This window comes from Taeniopygia guttata, chromosome 2 (assembly GCF_048771995.1).
Source record: "Taeniopygia guttata chromosome 2, bTaeGut7.mat, whole genome shotgun sequence".
Classification (NCBI taxonomy): domain Eukaryota; kingdom Metazoa; phylum Chordata; class Aves; order Passeriformes; family Estrildidae; genus Taeniopygia; species Taeniopygia guttata.
In genome coordinates, this window is record NC_133026.1 from 138,688,392 (window position 1) to 138,700,919 (window position 12,528).

The window sequence follows — 12,528 nt, forward strand, 5'->3', positions numbered from 1 at the left end:
CTGCAGCCACAACAACAGAGCACTGCTGACGTGACAGGCAGAATCTTCTTGTCCTTCTCCAAAGACTCATTCGGTATGAAAGCTTGAGGGATGGAGAAACATCTGCCTGCCTTGCAGAAACTTTTAAAGTCTGGAATCTCCAGTGATAAATAAGTTAAATTTAAATCTGGTTAATACTATTAAGAGAAACCAGTGCTGTCTTAGGATACTACCTACAACTTGCAGGATGAATATTTGTATTTCTTCCATGGCAGCAACCAAACCATAGCTTACTTATGAATAGTTTTCGATATATTGTGGGCTGCAAACACACCAGGATTGCCTTGTACCACAGATGGTACCGTGTGTGCTGCCAGTTGAGCCTGTGAGAAATGGGGGCCTGGGCAGCCAAACTCATCTCATGCCACATCACATTCTGTCTGTTTTGTGGTTTCCCAAGCTGCTGCTGACCTTCACGTCCATGTGCTTGGTGTGATTTCTTCCCTGACATGCCCCCAGCATCCTCCCTGAGCAGTGGCCACAGCATGGGTCAGCATGAATCATTTTGCAATGGCTGTCCATTCTGTTCCGGGGGGTTGGGATGTGGATTCCCAGACTCAGACCAGCAGCAGAATAGGTGGGGTGAGGCTTTGTTTTCCTGAATGATTTAGGGGTGTAAGAGTCTCTTTTAGAGATGACAGCCTAGCATCTGTCTTCTTTGGAGCACATGGTCTATCTGGACTTCAGTAAAGTCTTTGATACTGTTTTTTGTTATGTTCTTCAGAATCTGGATTCCCATAGTGTGGATGGGTGCACTCTTCACAGGGCCAAAACTTGGCTGGATGGCCAGGTCTGGAGTATCCCCCAGGGCTGAGTATTGGGGACAGGACGCATTATTTGGGCCAGGCCTCTTAATTATCTTTATTAAAGAGATCTTTATCAAGGGATCAAGGGTAGCAAAGGTGACTTTGTGGATGACACAAAGTTGGTTGGGAGTATTGATCTTCTGCAGGGTAGGAGAGCTCTACAGAGGGATCTGGACAGGCTGGAGTGATGGGTCAAGGTCAGTGGTGTGAGGTTCAGTAAGGCCAAATGCTGGGTCCTGCACTCGGGTCACAACACCCCATGCAAGGAACCCCACCAACACTCTTAGATGATTGGCTGGAAAAGTGCCCACTGGAAAAGGAGCTGGGATCCTGGTTAACAACAGCTGAACATAAGCCAGCAGTGAGCCCAGATGGCCAAGAAGGTCAATGGCATCCTAGCTTGTATCCTCGACAGTGTGACCAGCAGGACCAGGGAAGAGATTGTCCCCCTGTACTCGGCATTGGTCAGGCCACACCTCAAGGGCTGTGTCCAATTCTGGGCCCCTCACTACAAGAAGGACATTGAAGGGCTGGAGAATGTCCACAGAAGGGCAACAGAGCTGGGGAATGGTAGGAAGCACAGGTCTGATAAGGAGCAGCTGAGGGAGCTGGGGGTGTTTAGCCTGAGGAAAGGAGGCTCAGGGGAGACCTTGTCACTCTCTACAAATGCCTGAAAGGAGGCTGTAGCCAGGTGGGTGTCACGCTCTTCTGCCAGATAACAAGTGACAGGGCAAGAGGAAAAGACCTCAGGTTGCACCAGGGCAAGTTTAGGTTGGGCATTAGGAAAAATTTCTTCACTGAAAGGGTTGTCTTGAATTGGAGCTGCCCAGAGAATTGATGGAGTTACCATCCCTAGAAGAATTTAAGATGTGTAGATGTGACACTTAAGGACATGGGTTAGTGGTGAACTTGACAGTGTCAGGTTAATTGTTGAGCTTCATGATTGTAGATGTCTTTTCCAACCTAAATGATTATATGATTTTGTCAGTGCTAGGATTTTTTTTATGGTAATAAATATGTGATATCTTAGACATGATATCAGTATCTTTGGCCTCCACCCTCCTTTAAAATATCTTTCAGCTTTAGAAAGTTTTATTGAGATAATTGCACTTGATCAGACCTGGTGTGTTCAAGCTAGACATGTGTTCTGCTGGCTTAGCACAGAAGCAGGTGCTTATCTCCTTTCAAGTCTTTTATCTGTGAACTCTGCTGTGCAAATTACTTTCCGAGATGAAAACCAACACTTTGTAATGACTTAGTGAGAACAGTAAATGTTGACATGTGCTATGTCCCTGTCTCTGCAGGAAAGTCTTATATCTATAATTTAATTGTCTCTATTCTTTGCAAGGACTCTCAACCTTTATACAGCAGAGTTTCCTTTCTGAAGATGATCAGTGCATTTCATTTTAAGCATCAAGACTCATGATGCATTTGAAAGTTTGTTATAATTGTGGTAGTGGATTAAATATATAACAAAGTATTATTTCTCTTGCTTTTGTTGAAAAGCTTTCTTTCTCTTCTAAAATTGCTGTGAATAATGAAGTATGTGCTGCTATGTGCTACCTTAGATGTCCACTGCTTATGATTAGCTGATTATGATTCACTTACAAAGTGAAAATTTGACATGTATGTGAAATGTGCTCTTCTTTAATTCAAGATTTCTATTTGGAGCCCCTTTCTTAGAAATATCAACTGCAGATAAAAGTTTACAAGTGTCATTGCAACACAACTTTGTTTTTTTAAGTCCTATTGCCCCCATGCTAATGCCAGGCAGAAGCACTCAGTTGTTCATGTGGCAGTTCCCATGTGTAGGGACAGTAACCTCACCCAGAGTAATTCATCTGCTTATGCTAAATCTGGAGACCACTTTGCATATTTTTTATGATTTTGCCCGTGCAAGAAGTCAAAGAATAAGAACTTCGTATGCAATTGTAAAAACCCCCAGCTCCTTAGTATGTCAGCTTCTCATTGTGCTCTTGCAGTTGTCTTTATCTACAGCAGGAATGGATTTGGTTTTTGAAAGAGCCACATGCATTATGTAAATAACATAAGACAAATTCTTTTTATATTAATTATTGAATTTTATTTTTCTGACAGAGAATGGGTTTCATTTTTTAACAGCTGCAATAAAAAAAAAAAAAAGAGATACCCAGATGGGCCTTTTCATCTTCTGCTTCCCTCGCCACAGACTTTACTTTCCATGCTTTATTTGGAAGCAAAGAAAAGCAGTTGGCTATGTTCTGTAAACTTACTAAATTAAAGATGATAAATCCTCATATACAAACCAAAAAGACTGCTGAAATGTGTGTGATTCAACACTGGCTTTTCATGCTAGAGTAAGTAATGTGTATTTGAAAATATACTGTAAATAGATGGCAAACTGGCTGGAAAGACAAAATGTATATAGAAACACATATCTGCATTCCTATTTTAAGGCAGCAAAAATAATATGTTAATGCACTGATCAGAACATGCCACCTTAATAAGAACAGCATACTCTGAATTTCAGTTCCCAAGGAACTTTTTGACAGTTTACTGTAATCCGGATGCTATAAAGACAGTATAAAAGTTGTCTAGACTTTTTTTGGACTACATGAATATACTACAGTTCATTGAAACAGCTCAGAAAGTCTTCCCAAGTTATAGCTCAGAGAGCTGTAGTTATAGCACAGCTTTTTTTTTTTTTTTTTTTTTTTTCTGAACCTACTTACAGTCACAGGACCTATTTATTTCTGGACATGCTTACTGACTTTACCCTTAGAAGGATTAGCTGAAACAGCTCTCTGGATTTTGTATTGCAGGGCCAGAATCTGCCTTGCAGTTTTATACAAGGGGATCAGTGGAAACAAGAGCAGTTCAAACTTATATCCGTTGTCTGTTCAAAATTTGGATTCCTTGTAATCCAAATAAGAAAAAAAAAAATTTAGTGCAGCTGTACTGCCAAGAGTTTAACGTGATGGTTGAATACATGCACAGGTGGGCTTATCTACGGTCTGTGTAGCATATAAACATTCATAAAAGGTGGAAAAGCAAGTGTTGTGTTTATGCAGTGTGGGGAATCCAAGACCCAAGATCCAGGGCCCTGTGCTCACTGAACATCTGTAGTCTCTCTCCCTGGATTTGTGGGGGATCCAAGCAGGTGGAATTCATCAATGTGTAAAAGGAAACTAATCTGAATAGGTGCCATGATTAAAATGCATTTGCAGTGCCAGATTAGCAGAAAAACAGGAAGGCTTTGAGAGGAGTGGGGAAAGCATTGTCCAGCGCTGAATAAAGTGCCAGTTCCTCTCCTGCAGCCGCACGTGTGTGTGTGCAGGGCAGAGTGCAGAGGGGCGGCACGGGCGGCACACTATGGGTGGCAGAGGTGGCACTGGGGGCTGGGGGCTGGCTGAATCCAGCGCAGCCGCTCTGCAGCTCTCAGCAGCCCTCGGTGTTTGCCAAGCCCACGGACTCACCACTGCTTTGTGAGAGCCAAAGTGGACACACACTTCCACTGTTTGTCTGGCAAGGGACCAAAACTGTGCTAGCCAAAGGCCTGAGGCACAGAGGAGGCTGGCTCAGCAAGCTGTGTGCTATCCATAGAGAGAGGCATTTTTTTAAGGAACTCCTATTTTATGTGGTGATTTGTTTCCTTCCCTTTTAAACACTGGTTCTGCTTTGGAGAGGGGAGGGAGAAAGCAAAATGACACGGAGCGGGAGCCAGACTCTTCCCTGAGTACACTTTGGGTGCAGGTGGCAGCAGCTCCAGCTGTGCTCTCCTTCAGATAGCCCCTCAGCCCCTGCCAGCCCCTGCAGCCTGTCACTGTGTGTCACATCATCCTGCATTTGTTCTTGGCATGATGTTGTTTTTTTGGGGTAATATCCTGCCACTCTAGAGGTCAAAACCGATACGGTCATCTGTGACTGGCTCTATGAAGCCACAGACTATTGCAGCCAGTAATAGTGAAGGTCTAGAAAGATCTGCAACTTCAAACTGCATTTCACATCATTTTAATAGAGGAAACTACCTCATTAAAAAGATAAAGTGTACTGGTGAATATAGTGGGGCTGCTGCCTTGTACAAAGACTTGGAAATATGTTGTGCACTGCTGGAAAGAGTTCAGCGCTGCTTTTGTCTTTAAGTGGAGAAAGATATTACATATCTACACTGAAAAATCCATACGCTCTGCCCATGTTTTATAGCCTCTTCCTCTTAACCCTAGCACAGGCACACTCTCACACAAACAAGCACACACTTCAATGTGTCCTCTGCTCTCTTGAGAAAAGTTTCTCATCTGGCTCCTCGTAACATTGATCTCCTTCCCACTGCTCCCTCAGCATGGAACAGCCGTTCCCTGGCTGCAGCCACGAGCTTGCTTGGTGGCAGTGCTGTTTCTGGGGATGTGCAGAGCAGCTGGAGTGCCTCACTGGATGTGTCCTACTGGGGACTGCAGCTTTCAGCTGGGAGAAAGCATTAATCACCACGGTAAAGATGTACACAGATTATCAGCACTAAAAATCATGAGGAATTGAAGTGGTGGGAGGGATTTGGGGAAAAAGCCAGTTATGAAAATGGCCTGATTTTTCAGGCATGAGTCATACCATTTATTAAAATAGGCTTTTGTACTTTCTGAAGCTTCCTCGGTCCTATGTAATCAGTGTAAAGCTAATATTTCTATCTCTGCTGTGCATCAGCCTCCATGAAAAAGTGGAGAAGAAAAGGTTTTGAGCTCCATGCAGATCCTGGGATTTTATGTCAGAATCAGAAGCTGAAAGAAGATTTGCATGGATGTTGCTATTTATATTTTATGTATGCGAACAGAACAGGAACTAGAAGCACCAAAGCTGCAACATTAAGTGCTCCCAAACAGGGAAAATCCAAAATGAATATTCTGATTTTTCTCATCTGAACAGTAACATAAATGGTGAATGACCAGCTAAAACCCTTGCCAGTGAAATTTGCAAACTCTAGGGATAGATGAGACAGTAAACAAATAATTGAACTCAATTAAATGCTCATTGCCTCAAAAAAGATGGATTTTTTGTATAGCTAATTGTATAGCTACGAGGCAATGCATCTAGAAAATGGAGCAGTGCCGTGCAGGGCACAAATTATTCCCATTTTATACTATTTGTGCAGCACAGTATAGCAGTAATGGTGGGCCTGGGATGTACAAAAAGAACAACATCCAGTAAGAAAAGGGGAGTAAGGCTGTAATTGGGGGCATGCAGTTCTGAGAAGTGGATTTTTACGAAAGATAAAGATTTCTGAAAAGGACCCCAGGAGGGCTAAAAAAAGGTCAGAATTTAGGGTGTAGGACTTATTCAGTTGATAAAAGATATGTTTGAGAGTTGGCTTCATCTCTTCACAAATCTCTTTGCAAAGATTTTTTACTAGATTGTACGTAAGTTTCTAACGAAGGTGTGATAAAATCCAGGGATTAGCAGCTAAAGTTAAGCAAACTCTGCTTTGAGTTGAATCTTTATTTTCTGTCAGGGCAAGTGACTGAAGGCTTGAATAGTCTGTAAAAAGAAGACTAAAGTGGTCAATAAATGCTTTAAAGTATGAGTAAACTATATTTTTCGTAAGATTAAAAGTTAATTTTTAAATTCTGTTTCTGGGACAAATTTTGTAGCCTGTGTATGTGGGAGATTAGACTGGTGGGTTATGACTCTACCTCCAAAGTTTGACATTTGTGAGTATATATTAGCGTGGGTGCCTTTCCTTCCAGGACAGTAAATGCTCTTGTATACTTTGATGGTTTTGGAGGTTTCCAGTTGCCGTATTTTTACTTTATTCTCTTTGGTGTATTTCTTTCTGTTACATAAGGTGCACATTGTAACATGAACATGTTGCCACCTGAACAGTTGTGAATTAAATTGGAGAAAGAAACATGAAGTCACCCCACCTTGCTTTTTGCATCACCCTCATAATGTACAAATGCAGGTCCTGATACTCTTCAGCCATGGCTGGACTGTTAAAGACAAACTGAAATGGGAGCCACTTTGCTTTTCCATGCTGCACTATGGAGGGCAGCGAACTGATTCAGAAGTAGTAATGTTAATCCCTTTCTAGAACAGCAACTTGCATGAGAGATACCTGGAGCAAGAGCTTTGTCAGCTGCCACAAATTTATCTGCTACTGCCTCTGAGTCAACACCCAGAGGTAACAACCTCTAAATTACCTTTAAAGAAACTGCTCCTGGGCAAGTCTGTGCAACCCTCTCAGCACTGTGGTTTGGAAAAGCCTTTCACTCCCACTTTTCTCTGCTGCTTGCAGCAAAGTGTGGGCTGCTAAAGCAGTTGGGCTGAGCACTGTGACTGCACCTGTAACTCTCACCCAGCAGCTGCCAGTGCAACAAACACAACCTTCTGTGTGTGCTCCACATCCAGCAGTCCCAGAACTGTGATTTACCAAGGACGTGTGTCGCTTCTCCTGGCTCTTGCTTAAGGTCAGCCACTGCACCTGAGGAGTGCTTTCAGAGGCAGCCCCGCATCTGCCTCCCCTTCCTCAACTTCTTCCTTCTGATCTGTGGTGTGGAAATTCCTTTTTCCACACCTTTCCAGATACACTCATCCTTAGGCAGAGTCTCAGCCCGGACATTTAATCACAAATCATTAATAACTCAGATGATAGAACAAAAACAAACAAACAAACAAAAAATGGTCCATGAAGCACAGTAAATAGTTTTGGTGAGAGACTTTATTTGCTGATGTATGTACAAGGAGAGAGTCTGAGCTATATTGCTCCTATTTCTATTTTTAATTTATTTTTAAATATGTAAAAAATTACATGATGTTACAAGCACATGATATGTGAACTGTCCTTAGAAATGAGGAGGTAAAAATAAGAAAGTCAAGGAGCATGCCAAATTCTATATTGATGCTACATGTCCTAAGCATTTTGGCTACAAATCCTTTGTTGTGTAAATCATATACAAATATTCTCCAACACACAGTCATTGGACTTAGCTTTTCTACTTGCACTCATCTATTGTACAAAAATTTACCCTTCTATAGACTGAAATAATTACAGCAGAGATTAATGACTTAAGTGGAAAACCTAAACCTTGCTTGTTTAAGTATATAAATATGACAATATTTAAGTCAAAACAATTTTAATTCAAAACATTAAAATATGTTCAGCATCATGGCATAAAAATGTTTACAGTATCTAGTTTCATGGTCAGTAATTCTTGAATTTTGGAGTGCCTGACAATGTCTGCACCATGAGTGTGTGTTTATCTCTGATTATCATAATTTCTGAGTACTGTCAGAGCACTTCAGTTAATGACACAAACAACAGAATAATTTTTGTCAAAATCAGTGGCGTCATAATATTTAACTTGACTCAGAAACCCTACTGATATTTCTTACATTGTGAATGGTTGGCCACAGCAGTTCTATTTCCAAGGAAGCATTTATGGAGCTCTCTTTCATTTAAGATTATGAATTGCAATAGTGCTGAATAAGTAGAGCTTGCCTTTTTAAGATTGAGTTTGAGATGGTCTCAAAATTTCTTCTGTCTTTAAATTCGGTTATTCTAATAATGTGGTAAGATATTGATAGATATTGCTACTTTTACGTATTATGTCAGTGATCTTAAAATAAAACTGGTAGCTGCAAACACCTACGTACTAACTCTGCCTCTGATAACAAATCCTTTGGGGGATGTAGGCAGATTGCCAAATCTCTCCTCTACTTCCGTTCTTCAAAAATAGTGCTTGTTAGTAAGTGTTGTTTAATAGTATTGCATATGATGTGTATCCAAAATGGGGAGCACAGCAGCAGTGTGTGCCTGCAATAATTAATGTGTCAGAACACAGTAACAAAGTACTCGTGGTGCTAAATTTGACTTAACAAATCCATTTTGCATTCCTGAGGACCCAAGAGATTCAGTATCAAAAGGAAGCAGACAAAAGCCAAGTGGCACTGGCTCTTCCAAAGATCTTTGAGAGAGCCAGGCAATCTAAGGGATGCCTTGGAACCTGTGCCATGCAGCTCTGGGGCAGATGGTCTGTGTGGCAGCTTGGGCACCAGCATGAGCAGTTCAGAAAGTTTCTGTGCGCTGATAATTTCTTGCGTCCCAAAGGTAGAAGTCCATTTGTACAGACAGTGGTCTGTCTGACAGTGACCCAGGCAGGCAAGGAATATGCTTCTTCACAAGATGGTCTGATTTCATAAGGCAGTTTCTGCATCCACATAGAAGATGGTGCCCTCAGGATCATATCTAGGACTGGCATCTTCCTTATTGTCTGGGTGACTTGACATCCCTGGAGGTGACTGGACCAGACTTTTTCCTCTTTGAGGTTATTTCTTCAGATCACAAACATTACATGACTTACTGGCATTTTATGTATAAATACAGCCTATTTTGCAAGGTTGTCATGTGTGGTGTAGTTCTATAGTTCCATTAAGAGTAACCTGAGACACAGGGAGTGTTCAAAAGGGATGATAGCCAGAAAGACTGTGTTAGGGATGAGAATGAAAGGAAATCAGCCAGCAGGGCTCCAGGCTCTGGTTCTTGTGGAGCACCTTGGACTCTGCTGGTTTTCGGACCCCGTGTATTGGGCAGAGCAAAGAGCAAGGCAAAAGTTCTGTATCTGCAGTAGGAGGCCAAGTGACTGAGACATGTAATCATAGACTTGACTGACCTCAGTGCATACCTGTGTTGTTTTTTACACTTTACACATAAATATCTATAGCCCACCAGTTCTTATAATTAAGTTTTGCAAGAAATACAATTTATAAACTAGGAAAACCCAGAAGCTAGATTCTTTGGTGAAAAGGTCAACTATGGGAAATTATTTCTGCAGAATGTTGTCACAGAAGCTGCGTAAAAATGGAGAAAAATGCTGCCAGACACCTACTGCAGCTATTTTACATGCAGAGTACTCCAGAGAGATTTCCTGAAATCAGGACCTACAGGAGTCAAATCACTTTCAAGACCTGGCACAGAGCTCCATCCAACTACTGCATTTTTCATCACAGCGTTGGTGGCAGTGAAGACGTAGATGTTATAGTGATGTTGCACTCTGGGGGTAGGCTTGGTGCTCCTGCTCTGACACCAGCAGCCTGGGGTTTGCTCTCAGTGTCCATACAGGTTGCAATTAAGATTTTTCTTCATTATGTAAGGAATGATTTTTGGCCAGGTGCCCGTTCCCAAACCTTCCGTGCAAAGCGGGGAAGTGGCCTGCAGGAAATGTCTGGAACACAGTGTCTGTGGTGAACAAGACAGAGGAAATGCACAGGTCTTGATTCTTTGCTGCTCTGTAGCTCTGGACAAGGTAGCTGGACAGAGCTCCAAGGGCTGCCCTAGACTGATGAATGTACACAAAACTTGACATAAGGAGTTAAGTTTGCTCTGTGGGGCCAGCAGCAGCAAGGCTTACAGAGGAATCGTGCGCGGAGATGGGCCATTATGCAACCTGTCAGAGGGATAAAGTACTTCTATTTCCACTGGGCAATAAAAAGTGCATATCATTAATCAAAGTAATGTAAAAGATTCTTCTTAGCATTTGCCACTACAATTCCTAGTTTGCTATTGCTGCTATAAAGGGTGTCTATTGAAGCCACCTGTGTGAAGCTGGCCACCTTCCTCCTCTTTCTGAGGCTGCACAGGGAAAGAGGAGAGCTCTGAGCATTGCAACCTTACAGCAAGGTCTGTAGCACACAAGTGGCACATGGCTTGGAATTCTTTCTATGCCTACCAGGCATAGACTTTGTATCCATTTCTTTTCCTAGTGTCCAACAAGCACCATTTTATGGACAGCAACTTGCTCTACCAGTTCAGAATGAATTTCCGCCGGCGGCGGCGATTAATGGAGCTCCTCACTGAGAAATCTCGGTTGATGCCAGAAAGCCATGACAGCCCGTTCTGCCTGCGCAAGCAGAACCATGACAACAGGAAACACACCAGTTTTCTCTCAGGTGACTCATTAATTATACTGCTGTTTGTAGAGTGACTCCATGGAGTATTAAAAAATTGGTTTTGGACAAAGGGTTTCAGTGTTAGAAAAAAATGCAGGGCTGAGTATTATATGTCCCCGTTCATAGGGATTGTCCATTCACTCATTTTACCTAACCTACAGCTCCCTGGGGAATACCTGTATCAACAGCATTTCAGATGCTGATCAAAATTTGGGATCCATGTTCAAACTGAATTGGTTAAAGCCCCCAAACTCAAAGTAATTTGTCATACACTCTATGGGGAATTTTCAAGAAAATTAAAAGTGAGGGGAAGGGGTCCTGCAGCATTTATGAACAGTAATATCTAGTAAGAACTGAAAGAAGGGAAAGAAAAACTGGAAAAATGTAGTTCCCTATATTGGGACGCCTATTAGAAGACACTGCAATGAGAGCAGTTCAGCCATACTGTTAGTTACAGCACTACTCTCATACAGTGACTCTTCTAACAATGTAGGCCATACTAATCCATTCCCAGTGTTGGCAGTGAAAGCATAGCTTGTTGCTGGGCTGTTTTTTTGTTTGTTGTTTTTTTTTTTTTTGTTTTTTTTTTTTAAGAAATAGGGAAATGGCTTAATAACTGGTACCTGCTCCCTTTCTCTCTTTGTTTTCTCTCTGCTTGCAGTGAGTCCCACCAAGGAGATAAAGATCGTGTCGGCCGTGAGGAGGAGCAGCATGAGCAGCTGTGGCAGCAGCGGGTACTTCAGCAGTAGCCCCACGCTCAGCAGCAGTCCTCCTGTGCTCTGCAACCCCAAATCTGGTAAGCACCAGCATGGCTTACGATGCACAGCAGCCAGGGCACAGGCATCTCTGTGGGGAGAAGGTGACGTGAAGAATGCCTATCATCACGCCTAGGCCTCTGCTTCCAAGAATACATTAAAAATTCACAGTTTTTGTAGGCCAGAGGGAACTATTATCATCTTCTAGCCTGAAGTCCTGTTGAACACAAGCCAGACGTCTGCCTTCAGTAATCTCTGTGTCAAGTCCATAATTGTGGTTTGAGCCGCAGTTTATCTCTTAGGACTACGTGCAGTCAGAGCCCTAGATTTGCCTCTTTGCTGCCAAGCGCTGAACCAATTCAAATCTCCTCTTAGAGACATTCCTTTGGTGCAAGTCAGAGAAGAGTTTAACTATCCAGTGACTGCTTGAGCTGCTATGGAGTAACACCCCTCAGAAAACAGCAGGCTCTTAAAAAAATGGAGGCAGCATTGTTTCAGCCTATCAGAAACCATTTGAACATTTTAATTTGTTTTAAGTTTTACACTGGTCTGTTTCAGAAGGTAGAAGTAGTATTGAAGCTTATTTTCCTTTTGAAAGGATTTCCTATCCCACGCCGGAAGGTTAAACACACCCATTCTTCCACAGTTCACTTAAAATTGTTTCTTACTGTACATCTGGGAAGGGAAAAACAGACCAAGATAGATATTGTTTCAGTCTCTCTGTTTCCCTCAGAAATAGCCCTGAATATCAAACAGGGCCCCTGCTGCCCTTTGAGTTTCTTATTATTTCAAATTCACCAAATCACTGCCAGTGGTGTGGGGAGTACTGTAAAACGGGCTAAGACTTCAGTGGATATGTGTAATCTTTGCTTTCAGAAGCATGCTGGCATTTGCAGTGATTACAGGAGAGTGCCTCAAGCACTAGGTGAATGCTGTTCCAAACATTGGCCATTTACTCTGGAGATGAGTGAACTAAAGTGTGTTTCATTCCTGCTGTGCAGAGTGGCCATCAGAAAGGG

General features: G+C 42.3%; 1 protein-coding gene across 5 annotated transcripts in view; it reads left to right on the forward strand.

Moving 5' to 3' along the window:
- The window catches only part of DEPTOR (DEP domain containing MTOR interacting protein), an 80,664-nt gene that overhangs the window by 36,213 nt on the left and 31,923 nt on the right, over positions 1-12,528 (forward strand). For all 5 annotated transcript variants that reach the window (XM_072924963.1, XM_072924964.1, XM_072924966.1 and 2 more), the window contains 2 exons: positions 10,569-10,754; positions 11,416-11,550. In XM_072924963.1, the coding sequence (XP_072781064.1) occupies positions 10,569-10,754; positions 11,416-11,550 (321 nt within the window). The remainder of the gene's footprint in view (positions 1-10,568; positions 10,755-11,415; positions 11,551-12,528) is intronic.